The 15,630-nt window shown below is 57.0% G+C and overlaps 1 protein-coding gene across 4 annotated transcripts in view; it reads right to left on the bottom strand.

Moving 5' to 3' along the window:
- Positions 1-307: 307 nt before the first annotated feature.
- ADORA1 (adenosine A1 receptor) overlaps positions 308-15,630 on the bottom strand; it is a 32,900-nt gene continuing 17,577 nt past the window's right edge. For all 4 annotated transcript variants that reach the window (XM_036079589.2, XM_036079593.2, XM_036079588.2 and 1 more), the window contains exon 3: positions 308-2,239. In XM_036079589.2, the coding sequence (XP_035935482.1) occupies positions 1,600-2,239 (640 nt within the window). In that variant the 3' untranslated portion in view covers positions 308-1,599. The remainder of the gene's footprint in view (positions 2,240-15,630) is intronic.

Below are 15,630 nucleotides of genomic sequence, written 5' to 3'. Positions count from 1 at the left end.
CGTCACCGCGAGGGGGTCTCCACATGTGACATCAGGAGGAAGATGTCAGTGGGAGGGGACTCAGGATCTAAGGGGGGTTTCCAGACATGAGATTTTTAAGATCTTGCTTTCACATTCAGGGTATTCTATGCCAAGAGCATAACTATAGGAACAGACACACTCTTCTCTGGAACCCTCCTTGCTCTGAACGCCTCCATACCCCCCTCCCTGCTTCCCCCCCACCCCACCCCCCGCCACTCTCTTCTGCTGAGGTTGTCTGCTGCCCCCAGATGGCGGTGAGGGTGGGGAGCCAGGGGCATGCTCTCCATCAAGGTTCACAGTCTTTATTAGTCAGGTGGCCCTCCCTGGGAGCCAGGGCACATCCTACCTCCGAGAAAGGAAAGGGCCTGGAATCACACACAGAACCCCACCCCCACCCCTCTGTACAAGGGCCCCCAGAGCCTGGCAGAGGGTGGAACCTTCCCTGGATGCTCTGAAGCTTACACTGTGCCACAGAGCCCCAAAGCCCCTGAAAACTAGTGCCAGGGATACTGGGGGCATTTAAATGCCAGCAAGACCTCCCTGCCTCACTCTCAGGGGTGTGGTCTCCCCTGGCCTGTTCCAGCCCGTCACAAGTCATCCCATGAGTACCCACAGTCAGCACTTTTCCCTTGTCCACCCCCCCTCCCTCAGGCAGGCAGAATGCTCCCTCATGTTTGCATGTCTGGGGCTCTCCTCTCCATCTGGCCCAGAAACAGCAGAGATGGGTGTCACTTAGGAGAGTCCAGGCCATCATCAGGGGCTAGTGGAGCTGGTAGCCCAGATGACAGGTAGTTATAGCCCAGGCTCCTCCTTGGGCCGCGCAGGGCCGGAGCAAGGGCTCAGTGCTGCCACCCGGTGGCTGTGTGCGGCCTGCTCTTCAACTCCACATGAGCTCCAGCGGGCTTGGAGCTCCCATTCTGGGTCCCAGGGCTGGTGGAGAATAAAGCAAAAGTTGGGAATGATTTCTGGACCCGCTCTTTCTGCCTCTTCCAAGTATAAACCTGCGCTCCCCGGGGCAGGGAGAGCAGGCACCCTGGCACCCGGCATGGCTAGCCGCTCAGGGTCCGGGGAGGCAGGGCCTGAGGCTCCATGATTCCTGCTCCTCAGTGGCTCTGCCACCTTCTACAGAAAGGAGAGAAAGCAAGACCATGATGTGCAGTTTCTCTCCCTCCCTCCATCTTGGAGGGGATCCTCTCCTCTCCTTAGGCTTGGTCCCAGGGTTGCACATCCACCACAAGAGACAAGCAGGCTCCCCTGACTGCCATGGAGACCAAGCTTGCCCTCCCAGCCCACATGGCCCCTTTGCAGCCTCAGTCTCCCGAGGTCCGTCCAGCCCGAAGCACTGGGTTGCCCGTAGGATGGTCACACAGCTGGGGAGGCTCAAGCCACTTTCCTCCTCTCCTCAGGTTACCTGGTTCCTTCCTCATGGACCGCCCTCCCAAACCTCCTCCAGGACCCGAGGTGCAGGTCACCCACACCCCACAGCCCAGCCAGGAAGGCTCAGGAGTGGGACCAGTGGGGACGTGGGACTGGGCTGAGATGCCCCCGATGTGGGCAGGCAGGATCGGAAGGTGGAGTCTAGTCGTGGGGCCCCTCTTCAGGGGGGTCCTCGTCAACGGGGGGTGTGGGCTGGCAGCGGAAATGGTCATTCCAAATCTTAAGGAAGGTGACCCGGAACTTCTGGATGCGGAAGGCATAGACGATGGGGTTCATGGCCGAGTTGCCGTGGGTGAGGAAGATGGCGATGTAGATGAGGATGCTGGGCTTCTGGCAGGAAGGGCAGAAGAGGGTGATGCAGTTAAGGATGTGCAGGGGCAGCCAGCTGAGGGCGAAGAGGAAGAGGATGAGGGCCAGTGACTTGGCAATCTTCAGCTCCTTCCCATAGTACTTCTGCGGGTCACCAGAGGAGGCCGACACCTTCTTGTTGAGCTGCTTGCGGATCAGGTAGAAGACCTCCAGGTAGATGAGGACCATGATCAGCAGCGGGGGTAGCACCCAGACAAAGAAGTTGAAGTAGACCATGTACTCCATGCTGATAACCTTCTCAAACTCGCACTCAATCACGGGCTCGCCCTTGGTGCCGTTGGCTGCCCAGGCCCGTTCCACCTCCCCGAGCCTGTTCCAGCCGAACATGGGCGTCAGACCCACCACGAAGGAGAGAATCCAGCAGCCGGCGATGGCCACTGCCGCCCTCCGGGGAGTCACCACCGTCTTGTACCTGGGGGAGGGGAGAATAGAGTGTGAGTCCCCCCCGCTAGGCTCCACCAGCCCCCAGGGGTCTCTAAGAGGAGGCCCCCTCCCCAGCCAGGGCCCAGCGAGTGGGGAGCTGCGGGTCTTTGGCTAGAGGTCCGAGTCTTCAGGATCTAAGATTTGGGCCACAGCTTTGCAACGCACTGGCTCATCTTGCCCACAGAGGGTGGGAACCCTGGGTCATGTAAAAATCACGACGAACTAAAAATCAAGGTAAAACTCATAACAGAAAATAACAAAGGACTTCCCGGAGGAGTTTTAATAAAATCACCAAAGTAAAAACCCTGTGCCCGGCACATCGCCATTGGTCACCTCATCGTTGCTGTGTGGCGGTCCTGGTAAGGTAGGAAAGCCTTGACAGATGAGGAAATTGAGGTTCAAAGCAATCACATGGCAACAGTTTCCTGTGCTACGCTGACCCAAAACAACCAGATCATCAGTGAGCTGCTCTTCCCCTTAGGCCAGCTGACACAAGTGTCCAAAAAAGCCTTGCACACCTCCCTCCTTCCGGCTCTGCCCCATACCCCCCTACCAGTGCCCCCACCTCCCCTTCCAAGCTTACCTCCCCTTCCCCCTTCCAATCACCACGCAGTGCTTATCTCCTGAGGGCTTGTGCTCAAGCACCAGCTCTGCACCCCCAAGCTAACGGGGGAATCATTCTCAGGAAAGACAACTCATGTTCACGGAGCATTTGCTACAAGTGAGGCACTTGCGTGTATGCATGCATGGGGGTGCATTTGCTCAGCCAAGTGCCAAACATGCGTGCTTTCTGTGCCAGTAAGAAAAGATCTCTGCAGCTCACATTTTGGGTGAAGAGGCAGACAACACAATGTCCTGGGAGCTCCCCACTTCCCTTTAAACCAGTGCAGCCTGCAGCCAGCGCGTCCTCTGCCCACACGCCGCCCTGGAGAGAGTGCCAGGGGCTGGGGCCCACCCGGCTCGGTGCTGGGGAGCCAGCTCAGTGCAGCTGGGCTCAGCTTGCCCAGTTTATTTTCCAGTGTGGCTTCTGAGATGGATGGAGTGCCCCCCTGAGCCTGTAAGCAGCTACTGAGACCCATGGGGGTGAAGGCGGAGGCCTCCCTCCAACTTTGGTTTCTTCTGTCGTGTGCTGCAGGATCGGTGGCTTTCTTCTTCACAGTGATGATACTTATGGCCCCTCTCACCCTGGACACCGTTCCACGCACCACAGCCCACTGATCCGGGAAGGCTTTACGGGGAGGGGGAAGGGAATGACTTGGGGGGGTGGGAGAAACCAGATCCCCCCATCCCATCAAGGAAGCAAGCACTAGAAGGGATCATGGAAGCTCTTTTCCAATGTCCTCATCGTTCCAATGGGAAAGGGAGGAACCTAGATGATTCCAACACGTCAGTGTGGTGTCCCCTCCCCTACTCTGTGATCACAGGGCCCTTGTTTCCCCAAAGCACCAAGGCGCCTTGAAGGCCCCCAGTTCACTTGTGCCTCCTTAAGTTTTCTTACACATAATCCTTGCTATCTTGCAACTGCAGCCCATTCCCGCCTCTTGGGTCCCCAGCAGGAGGGCCAGCCTGGTGCACACACTAGAAGTCAATCTGCAACCTACTAGATCAACTCTTTCTCAGTAAAATGAGACAGTGGACCCACTCCAGATGAGACAACGTAAGTGAAATAGTCTGTAAACACCCCACCAATATTCCTGTGCCCGAGCTCCTCCCGTCCAAGCCCCTAGTAACACTCACGCTTGGAAAACCTCCCGTATCTCTAGATGCTCAGCCAACAGGGCCTAACGGCTCTGCAAATATCTGGCTCAGGGCTTGTTAGTGATGATCTCAAAGGGCTCCCCACACACCCTACGGTGAAAGAAGCTCTGGGTGAATCCACAGAGCAAGACCGAAGGAGCAGAGGTCATCCTGCCGAGACAGAAGGCTGAGGGACACTGCCATGGCTGTCATGAGGTTGGGGTGGGGGCGCAGGTTTCCAGGGTGAGCCTCAGCAGGACCTAATCAGGCTGCAGCGGCAGGAGGAAGGATGGAGGCCAGGCACCTGCCCTTCTCTGCCCCCCCGCCCCGGGTCACGGCCCGTCGCACGTATGATTTATATCATGTTTATCGTTTACAAAGCCCTTTACATTCATGTCTCAGGTCATCCCCGTAACCACCCTGTGACGTGGGACATAATGGGATTACCATTTCACAGATTAGGAAACCCAGGCCCAGAAATGGCCCAATAACTTACCCAGGTCTCCAGACTCCAAGACCAGCCCTCCTCCTGGGCACCAGGCTCACTGTGGGTCACTTAGATATGGGATGATTGGCAGATTGCGAATGTCCCCTTCCTAAGAGCTTTAGAATGGGAACATCTGGACCCTATTCAAGGAGGGTATGCCCAGAGATAGGGGGGTAGACAAGGTGATCTTGTGCTGCTGTCCAGCCTGGGGATTGGCGGTGGGGGGAGGCTGCCCAGGACCCACATCTGAGCAATGATGACCACTGAGAGAAGAGGTGGGTCCCGACACTGACCCAAGTGCGAGAAAGGGAGGAAGCAGCTTCTCACTAGGGAGGCGCCCACTCCCCTCCTCCCCTCGCCCTTCTTGACGGCCTGGAGCCCCAGGGTTAAAGCTTTCCTGGGGCTCCTCCAGGGCCAGGTCCCAGCAGACCTGCAGCTTAGGGTATCAGTTCTCATCTGTTTTTCTTGCTATTTTCTCCATGGTGGGAAAGGGCTGGACCCAGGACCTTGGCTGAGGTGGGGCAGGCTCCCACAGGAAGGACTGCGTCCCAGGGCCAGGGAGAAACTCACCTCTCCCCACACGTGGGAAAGAGAAGCAGAAGCTGCAAGTCCTGGGGCGCACATGGCGTAGGGCGTGTTGAATGTGCCTCCAAAGCTTGGGCTAACCCTCCCAAGTTGGGGTCCGCGGCCTCACCCCACCCCCGGGGCTGTGTTGGGGACTAGCCAGAGAGACGGCTGTCCTCAGGAGCATGCAGTGTCCCACAGACACAGGCGGGGGAGCAACAGAATGGACACACTGAAACCCAGTGGGGCCTTGTCCACAGGCAAGCAGGGCGGGCAGCTCCTTACAGAACCAGCCCCATCACCTCCAGCGTCTCCCTCACGGTGCTTAAAATCCCACCATGGGTGAGCCGTTCCTTTGGGTTAAGAATTGGCCCCTCTGTGTGTTATTTTTAAAAGCCAAGACAGTACTGATTCCAGAGTGTGAGTTAGTCTACCAGCCAGCACCTTCCTGATGATGGTGGTAACATGCAGACTGTGTACCTGGAGCGGTGGGAGGGAGAGGGAGGGCTTCAGGAAAGAGGTGGAAGGGGGTTCCCGGGCTGGCTGAGTGGGGAGATAGCTCCCATCACAGATGCCACCAGAGTAAGTGTGGTTCAGAGGTGGACAAGATGGGGTTCCAAGTGGACAAGATGGGGGGCTACCAATCCCACACCCAACAGGGCAGGGCAGAGGACACCTCTGCCACACCCCTACACTCTGGCAGGGCTGCCACATAGAACAGGGAGGGTCTGAAGGCTAAGGCGGGGGAGGGGCATTGAAAAATAACAGCTAACTGGGGCGTCTGGGTGGCTCAGTTGGTTGAGCGTCTGACTCTTGGTTTCAGCTCAGGTCGTGATCTGAGGGTCGTGAGATCAAGCCCTGGGTCAGGCTCCACACTCAGCGGGGAGCCTGCTTGAGATTCTCTCCCTCTCCCTCCGCCCCTCCCCTCCCACTCATGTGCATGCTCTCTCTCTCTTTCTCTCTCTCTCAAATAAATAAATAAATCTTTCAACGAAAAGAAAAATAACAGCTAACTGATCAGTAATAATGACAACAATAATGCTAATAAGTTAACATTTATTGATACTTCCTGCGGGCCCGGCACTGACTAAAGATAGCCCCATGAGTTAGGTATTATTATGATTATTATTTTCATTTTCTAATTACAGTAACTGAGACTCAGATTATGAGACCTGCCCAAGGTCCCTTAGCGAGAAAGACGTAGAGACAGAATTGCTAAGATTCAGATCTTTCCAAGTCCAAAGCCTGGCTGGACCCAGCGCGGGCACTCCCATGGGATGGGGTGAAGGGGGCTTGGAGGGTGGAGCCTCAGAGTGGCAGGGAGCCATGTTGAGCTCCTTGGACTGAGCAGTTCTGAGGATGCTATTAGACCTGCCTGGGAGCCCCCCCACTTCCCTCCAGGTCGGGCCTCTTCATAGACCTCAGGCTGGTCTGTTGATGAGCTGCCTAGCTGTTTAGTGGTGGGTGTTGGGGTGACGAAGCAAACAAGGTACCTCCCTTTGAGTCATTAAACAGATATTCCATGAACACCTTTAGGTGCCAGGTACCAAGTGGTAAAGGTAGGCTTCAGAAATATTGAGGAGAACAGGCTCTCGTGAAAGTAACCTTCTAGAGGCAGGGGAACAGGAAATAGATGTATAAACAAATAAACGGATCATTTCAGAGAGTGAAATCAATAGGACACCCGAGAGACTGAGTAGCTGGTGGGCAGAGGGGCCTCTCTGGGGAGGATGTGCTGAGCTGATCGCTAAATGATCACCAAGAGCCACCCAGGCAAAGATCAGGGTGGCGGGGGAGGCAGAGCTTTCCGCGCAGAAAATACAGCAGGTGAAGGTGCTGAGGCTGGAGGGCAAGGAGCAGAGAGCAGCTAGTGAGGCCGGTGAGGGCAAGGGTAGGGCGGGTCAGTCCCAGCTGTGGTCAGGGACAGCCACCTAGGGCTGGGAGGGCCACAGTCAAGGTTCTGGGGTACATTCTAAGTGCAGGGAAGCCATTGCAAGCAAAGGAGTAATATCCTCCAGTTTCTGTTTTTAAAAGCTAACTCGGACCGCCCTGTGGAGAACGTGTTGTAGCAGGGAAAGCAAGACAACCACAGGGAGGCTATTTTAGCAGCGGGGAAGTGGACAGCTTGAGGTGCACTTGGGAACGGATCCAACAGGGTCTGCTGTTGAGTCTGGCTGTCCAGCTGACAGAAAGAATCAAGATGATGCTCAGGTTGATCCTGGCCACTGAGCAGAGAGAGAGATACCATTTCCTGAGTCTCCTGGATCCCTGTCTCCTCAAGGGGCCCCTCCCCTTAGCCTCAACCCCACCCCCTTTGCCGGTGAGGTCCACACCGCACTGCTGGACCCTCGTTTGTGTCCACCCAGGGGCCTTCACCCTTCCTGCTCATCTCCCCTCATTCAGATCCCACCTCAGATGTCACCTCCTCAGAGAAGCTTCCCTGCCCAGCAGGCAAAAACAGCCCCCACCGCTCTGTACCTCTTACCGGGTTGAACTTTCCTGACAGAGCTGACCACTTCCTGTCTCTCTCTCGTTCTCTCTCCGTACATATGTATGCATTTATCACCCGTTTCTCTCCAGCAGAATATAAGGTCCATTTAGGACAGGGCCTTTATTTTGCAGGTTCACCACTGCAACCCCAGGACCTAGAACAGTGCTCAATCACTGTCTGCCAAATAAATGAATACATACGTATAACAACGGGCAGGTGAATCCAGACCTCCACTTATACAATCACTTATGATCTATTATCTATGTGATCAATAATATTCAGTGATAAATAAACATGATTTATTCAATCATTTGTGATTGATTGAGGACCTACCCCGTGAGTACATCTTGAGAACCAGAAATAAAGAGGAACCGGTCGCTGCCCAGTTAGAGAAGGTCAGAGGAGAAAGGCGTAGCGTCGCTCTGGAAGCAATCACAGTGCCCTGGATGAGAAGAGTCATCCCCTGGGTGTGTCCGTGCCGCGCTGGGAGCTGCGGGGAGCCCGCTGATGAACCGGCTAACTACTGGTGCCCTGCTTAGGCGCTGCACCATAGGCCGCTCGGACGAGGGCCTCTTAGGGGAGGTATGAGCCAGTGCCAGCCAGTCCCCAAAACACCCACGGCTGCCCAGGCCCCAGCGCTGCGGCCACACACTGAGAGACCAGCAGAAGCTCCCCTGGCCAGACCCAGCTTCCCCGGAGTCTTCCAGCCTGCGGTCCGGAGAAGCCGTGTCTCCATCTCAAGCTAAGTCCTAGTGGGAGCCATGAGCGTGCCCAGGCTCCTGGCTGGTCCTGTGCCTCATGAATAGACCCCTTTCACAGATAAGATCACGTCCAGTCGGAGGCCCTGGCTGAGTACCGAGGGGTGGCCTCTCCCTGCCCACAGCCTCGGAGAGGGGCTCTTTCCTGGACACCCCTGGGGACTGACTTTCAGGCTGACTCTGGGAACGTGAACCAAAAGCCTCCAACGAACAGGAAAAGTGCAGAATGTCATCAGGCGATGAACAGACCCTGAGGCCTAGGCAGGAAAGAAGCATTTGACAGAGAAAAGAGAAGGGGAGGGCAGTGAGGCCCTACAGAACTCTCTTTGGTGGACAGAGAACTGCCACCCAGAAGAAGGCGCTCAGAGCAGCCGCTCTGTCACTGCTCGATCAAGACTGGAGCGTGCTGGTCCTGAAGCCGGCTCTCGTCAGCCTCCCTCCTACTAGCCCTGCCCTGCTCCGTCTCAGCAGGGGCTGAGCCCTGCAGGCTGCATCTCCGGAGCTCCCGTGCCAGCGGGGTCCACCGGAGGCACTGGGACACCGAGGGAGAAGAGGAAAGCCGGGATATTTCCACCCCCTCTCTGTGCCTCGGCAGCTGTTACCTCTCCTTTCGGGCTTCCCCTCCCAGCCCGCAAGCCCACCTCGGTTCCAGCTCCTTCTTTGTCCCCCAGCCCAGGGCTAACTTCTCATTGTTGCTAATCTCTGGGTTCCCTCACAGTCCCCTTGACTTCTCAGACGCTTCACCACCGGCATAACCAATCCCTCCGCTGTAAGCAGGTTAGACCCCAGCCGCTCAGGAGTGAAGCCGGAGTGGAAAGAACCGAGTGTAGTCATCACGAAGAACTCCCTGCCAGGGGCAGCAGAGAACTGACCAGACTCTTAACAAATCCGCGTGGACTCAGAAGGGAGAGAGGGAGAGAAGCCGCATGGTCAGTCTGGAAAAGGCTAGACGTGTCTCTGTTGGAAGACAGGGGTGATGAAGTGTCCTGTCGACTGTTGAGGCCAGGGCAGGGTCGTCAGGACTGGCTGGCCCTGTTCCCCAGTCACGTGGCCAGAGCACCGGACCGAGGCCGGGAGCAGGGATCGAGGAGCATGTTTCTGCACCCTGGCAGTTTGGAGAGTCAGGAACCGAATCCTCCGTCTCTCCTTCCCTTTTCCTCCATGTCTGAGAAGGAGCAATGCTACAGAGCTCGGGTCCCCCTGCTCCTGCCTCCCTTTTTATCAAGGATCTGGGCCACTTGCAACTGGAAACCTGGTTCTCCAGACCAGGGAGGTAAGGCTTTCAGACTATTAAACTACTTCCTGCAGAGAAATTCTTCCTCCCCAAGGAGAACAGGAAACCAGATATAATCGAAGGCGCTGGGCACACTCCAGGGGCCAAACATTTAATAGTAATGCTGCCCAGGGGAGTCTGGATCGGGGGCCGGGCGGAGGGGCGCAGGATGTCTGGGTCCTAATCACCCTTGCTCGAGTCTTGCTCCGCTCAGACCCTGTGGCATCAGCTACCACCCATATCCGTGTCACCCGTCCCCAAGAGGGAAACTGGTCTGACACCTCCAGGGTCAGCCTGAAGGCTACAGAGAGGAGGGGCAGACGCTCGGAGCTCCTTGAAAGAAAAGAGCTGGATAAATTGATTAGGTCATTAGTGTAAATGGGCCTTGGAAATCACTCCTGGTCACTTGTTGGGGACAAATAACTCCACAGCCTGGTGGGAAGACAATCAAGGGCACGTATGTGACTCCGGGACCAACAACCTCCCCTACCTTCCCTGCTCCAGATGCAGAGCCTCTTCCCTGGATCTGGCAGTGAGCAGAAAAAACCTAGCTCCTGTCCTCAAGGAATGTTCTGTCCGACAGGGGGGCTCAGCGCCTGCCCAAAGGGGGCAGCCAGTCTGACGAGACAGCAGCACGTGTTGAAGCACACAAGGCCAAAGGTCCCGGGACCCCCGCCCCAGACTCGCAGGCTGCACGGATGCCCAGCACTGCCCGCTCTGCCACAGGCCTGCGCGCCTTGTCACGGAGCTCCTGCTCTCTGGTGTGTTCTCTCATCCTTACAAGGAGGCCTTTGGATTTGCTCAGAGCTCCAAAGAAGGCTTCCGGGGGGCGGGGGTGGGGGTGGATGTAGGGAGCGGGATCTCAGATTTAGGGGAGGCACATTTTCCAGCTATATCTGCCTGCCAGCCCCAGGCCTTTCCCCCGCATCCAGGATGGATCAGGATGTCCCCGTACAGACTACGGAGACCCAGGGACTGCATCTGAAGCAATGCCTTGCGTGATTTTCAGATGCAACCCCCCCCCACAATGGGAAGCAGCTCTCTGACTCCCAAGGCCAGGTGGAGCCCCACGTCCCAGTGACTGGGTGGTCCTTGAGGAGGAGGGTGTCGGACCTGATCAGGAAACTGGGGAGACTGGACCCAGGCTTCCTGGCCATTTCCTGCCTGAGACTTGATTCTCTCCGGCTCTCAGGTAAGGAAGGCCAGGGTGGCAAAGAGACCAAGGCCATATGGCCCCACCTGCCATGGGGGACTTTCTGACTCATCCGGTGGGTGGGACGGAAAAACCCGTCCTGTCCGTGCGCGGATTTAATGACCTGAGAGCGGCTGGTGCAGGGAGGCCTCACTGGGACGACCATGGCGGGAAAGGGGCCAAATTCCTTTTCCAGTGAGGTGGAAAGGCCTGCCTCTGGGGAAAGGGAGCCGATTGGATCATTCCCACAGGCCCCCGTGGCCTCTGCAGACAGTGGCCACTTACAAGAGGCGGCCAAGGGTCCTCCAGTCTGGCTGGCCCGTCGGCAGGGCCAGGACAGGAGGGTCCTGGGAATGTGCGCACTTCCCTGGGCCCAAGAGCACAGAGGGGCCCGTGCAGCAACATCAGGACCCCCCAAAGAGGGAGAGCTCTCCCTTGGAGCACCACCTCCAACCTGGTGTGGATCAAGAGACCCGGGTTCTGGTCTGGGCTCTGCTGGGAGTGAGCAGGTCAGGGGGAGACCCCTCCCCTTTGGGGCATCCTTGTCCTCATTGAGATGATGTGGGACTAAACCAGATGTCTCCCAAGCTCCGCAGGTCGTGTTTTCCTCTTCTGGAATGATCATCCTACAGGGAGAGCTGAGCTTGGCATTAACAGAAAGGAGAGGGGAGCCCTGAGGACTAAACTCCTCTCCCAGTTTGGGGAGGAGGGACCCAGGGGCTGGGGTTGAGGCACCCACAAGTCCCCAGAAGGGAGTCCCTCCCCTAAGGTTTCATGCTCTAGCTATGCGCCCCACAGAGAGGAAGACTGGCAGGAACCTAGGATGGAAAGAGAAAGAAGTATATGGCGGTGAGATGAGTGAGTGAGGGACTGACTGGCTGGCAGAAGTGTGCTGTGGAGTCAGATCGGCCTTCACACTACAGCTCCACCAGTTAACAGCTCGTGGCCTTGAGCAAGTCACCATCCCTCGAGTCTCAGTTCTGTCCTCAGTACAAGGGCTCGAGAAGACGTGCTTGGCAGGCTCACTGTGACCCTGGGGCTGGTGCGCTTACTCGTCCGGGCCCTGGGTACCTAATAGCAACTGGTGCCCAGCCTTATCACCTCACCACCCAGAGGACATCCCTGATTCTACCGGAAAATACAGTCAGCTCCGAAAGAGATACAAAACAGGTTGCAAGGACACAGATAAAAAAGAAAGTGACTTGTTTCATTTTGGAAGCCTGGTCACGGGGCTTTTGTTTCTATTTCGCAGCTAGCTCTCCCACCTACCCCGACCTTGGTACAGAATTAGCCTGTGCTCCTGATCCGTCTGAGGTGGGGAAGGGGTGGGGTGTGGGAGCTCGTTCAGCCCAGCACTAAACCCCACACAGGGCACTAGAGAAGGCACACTCCCTGGCTGGGCCCAGCAAAGCTCTCCTGGGGGAACTGGCCAGTGTGGGGGTTGGAGACACGGGCAGGCTGACTCGGGGAGCCCATGCCCTTTCTCCTTCCCACTTCTGAGTATTTCCTGGCCTATCAGAAACCACGGGATACTCAGCATCTGCCTGAGAGCCTATATCCATCAAGGGACCGTAATGTAACCCCCAGCAGGGAGACCCCATGCAGACTCCAGGGCAGCCCAAAGGCAGTAGCCCAGACGGGACCCAGGAGGCGGGCCTTCTGCGCAGGTGCCAGGCCTGGAGTCATGGGCAGTGCCCCTTCCGGGCCTTCCCAGGCCTAGGAGAAAGGGATGCTCACCCTGGCAACGCAACTGTTCTCACGGGGTGTGGGTTCTTTCTCTGTTTCTGCCGCCTGGGCCTTCGGGGCTTCCTAAAGTTACAGGCTCTCTTCTAGAAAAGATGTGACAGACGGCAGGATGTGGGAGGACAGAGAGGACAGGGGGAGTTCTCCATCTTGGAAATCTTCTGAAAGAGTCCGCTCCCACCATCAGACCTCCACTCCAGAGCGTCTCCTTGTCTATCAGAAGTCCTCCTTGGGTCTAACTTCAGTCTCTTCTGCTGCCTCACGACCCAAGGTGGTACTTAGCTCTTCGGACCTGGAAGAAGCTGCCTATTCTCCCAGGTCCTGGCCCTTCTCCCCACTGACACCCAGGTCAGTGGAGTTTGGAGCCCAAATGCACTAACAACAGCGGTAAGAATTCCAGCACTTTTCAGCAGTTGCTCCCGGGTGTCTCCTGCTGTTTTGTTTGCCTCGTGTCTCACTGCACACATGAATATCACCCAGCCCCACATGGCCGAGTCCCAGGCCAGGCCCAGCCCAGGCTCCGGTCCTTCCGGGTCAGCAGCCGCCCAGACAGCAGGGCATGGGAACCCTGGTCCTGCGCCCCTCCGGCCCCCCTGCATCGGCTCTGGTGCCCCTCTATTCTGCCCAGGCCATGGAAATGAGCTGGGGGGCACTGGGAGTCTGATGCAGTGGAAGGCTCGCCCGGGGTTGGGGGGGATGCAGGGAGGGCCTAGCTTCCCCCTCCCAGGATGGCAGGCGGCGGGAGGTAGGATGTTGGATCTCCTGGGTCACAGTTGGAGGCTGATGCCCTCCTCCTCCCCACGTGGGACGATAAGTTGAACTCTGTTTTCCTCTCGCGCGTAAAACTGCAAGTACCCCGAGAGCAGGACGCAGGTGTGGCTCAGTGTTGTATTCCTAGCAGCTGCCACGGTACCTGGCACACAGTAGAAACCCCATAATATTTGGGGAAGGAAAACGGATCCATATAAGATGCTCACTTAAAACCAGAGGTGCAGAAAAAGAGGGGGCAGGAGGAAGGAATAAGGAACAAATCCAATAAATAGAGAACAGTTACAAACATGGTAGATACTGATCTGATGATATCAATAATCACTTTAAATGCGGATCAAGTCAGAGGGAGGGTCAGAGGTCCGCCCGAGGCTCCCCGCTCCTCTCCACACCATCCCTCCCGGCAGGCGGAAGAGTCTGCACCCAGCGCACACAGATCAGGCACCTTCCAGAGGATCTACAGGATCCTCGGGTCCTGCCTCCGTCACCCAGCCCTGGTACATTTAAGCCACTTAATGAGGTAGTTCTAGCAAGAGTCTAACCACACTTCCTCCTGCGGCAAGACCAGCCCTTCTCCTCACTGCCAGTCCTGGGTGGGGGTGGGGAGAGCCTGTTCTCTCGCCGTGCAGGGAGCTGGCCGGCACCCCTGTCATTTGCCCTGGGAGAACAGAGCGGCCTGAGCCCTTGGCAGCGTCCCAGTGCAGGGGTCTGGCGAGGCAGCTTCTCTGAGGGCTGATCAATAAACTCATTTTCAGTCACTCCCACTTCTGCAAAGCCCTCTAAATCATTCACATCTGCCACGACCCTGGATGGGGGAATCTCACATTATGATGTGTGTGGGGGAGGAGGAAGCTTATTAAATCAAAGCCTTTTTTTTTTTCCATCTACCATTCACGAAAACTTCAAAGTGCCGTGCTCAGAGCTGGGAAAAGAAAATGCAGAGAGCTGGCGGTAATGGGCCTTGGGGACTCAGCCAGGCAAGAACCAGGCAGGCCACGCACCACAGCCCCCCGGGGGGGGGGGGGGAGCTGGGGCCGCCGAGGTGGCTTCCACGTTACCAACACCAACCATCCGGGCCGTTTGGAATGTCCTCCTTCAGGGTCCCCAAAATTTAAATCTTGCAGGGGCCTGACCGCCCACGCCTCTCCCTCCCCTGACCTCCACGCTGGTCCCCACGTGTGTGGCGGAGTCCCGCCAGTGGGCCAGGGAGCAAGAAGCTCCGGGCAACACAGCACTGCCAGGCACCTGACAGGCGTTAGAGATGCCGCAGAATCCGCATCTCCGCATTTGTAAAATGGAGCGGAGATCTGCCCAGCCCAGCCCCCACTGTGTCCCTTGTCACCACCTGGCACGGAGTTTGGCACACGGTCTCTCCTTCCGTCCCTCCTCAGTCATGCCCGGAGACGGAGTGATCTGCCCAAGGTCACAGGGCCCGTGGCCAGAATTGGAATGGCAACTCAGATTGGCGGCCTCCAAAGGCGGTGTTTTGTGTTTCACACATTGACGTTCCCAGGAGGCTGTGAGGGGGGTGCGGACACGGACCAGCGTCTCTCAGTCCTTAGTGTCCCATATTGCCTGAACTTCTCAGACTAGAATATGCGTGAGGGGCAGGACCCAATGGCACTCAGCACAATATCTGGCACAAAAGTAACCGTCCTCGTCCTTGTCTGGGGAGGAGGCCGACTGAGGAGCCCAGAGAAAGGAAAGGCATTGTCTTAGATCCTACAGGAAAGAGGAACACAGATCCCTGCCAGGCCCATCGCAAATCCACTTGTGTGACCTGTTTCTCTTAATGGATGGCTACCTCCACCGTGCACAGAGGGAAAAGGCCAGGAGCCAGCACTGGAGGAGAAGGAGGGGAGAGAAGCTCCCCATCTCAGCAACATGATAATGACACAGCCCAGCACCACTTGCAAAGCGCTTCCCAGCCAGCGATCCAATTTGTTGCCAACATCAGCTTGCCACATAAACAAAGAGTGGATTGTTGCCATTTTGCCAATTGGAAAACTGAGGCCCAGGAAGGTTCCGTGAGTGCCCAAGGCTGCCGCTTGGCTGGTTAGCGTCTGAGCTGATACTGAACCCAGACTCCTCGGACTCTGGCCCAGTGCTCTTTGCAGGGTGCACTCTACCTGTGGGTGGCAGAGAAGGTCCTTCTGAGCCCCTCACAGCGCCCAGCCCAGGACCCAGCCCAGGGCCCACTGGGCTGCCTCTCTAGCCCAGCTCCACCACTCTCACCTCCGTGGACCGCGTGGGATCATTTCTGCTGCCGCGATGCCGGCAACACCTCCGGATTTAGCTTCCCTGCCCTTGTGATTGAGGCAGCCGTGCAAATGAGCACACGCAGGCCCTGGGGCTTGCGAGAAAGCA

The sequence above is a fragment of the Halichoerus grypus genome, chromosome 7 (assembly GCF_964656455.1).
Source record: "Halichoerus grypus chromosome 7, mHalGry1.hap1.1, whole genome shotgun sequence".
In the NCBI taxonomy this organism is placed as follows: domain Eukaryota; kingdom Metazoa; phylum Chordata; class Mammalia; order Carnivora; family Phocidae; genus Halichoerus; species Halichoerus grypus.
This window is presented reverse-complemented; position numbering and strand designations above follow the sequence as displayed.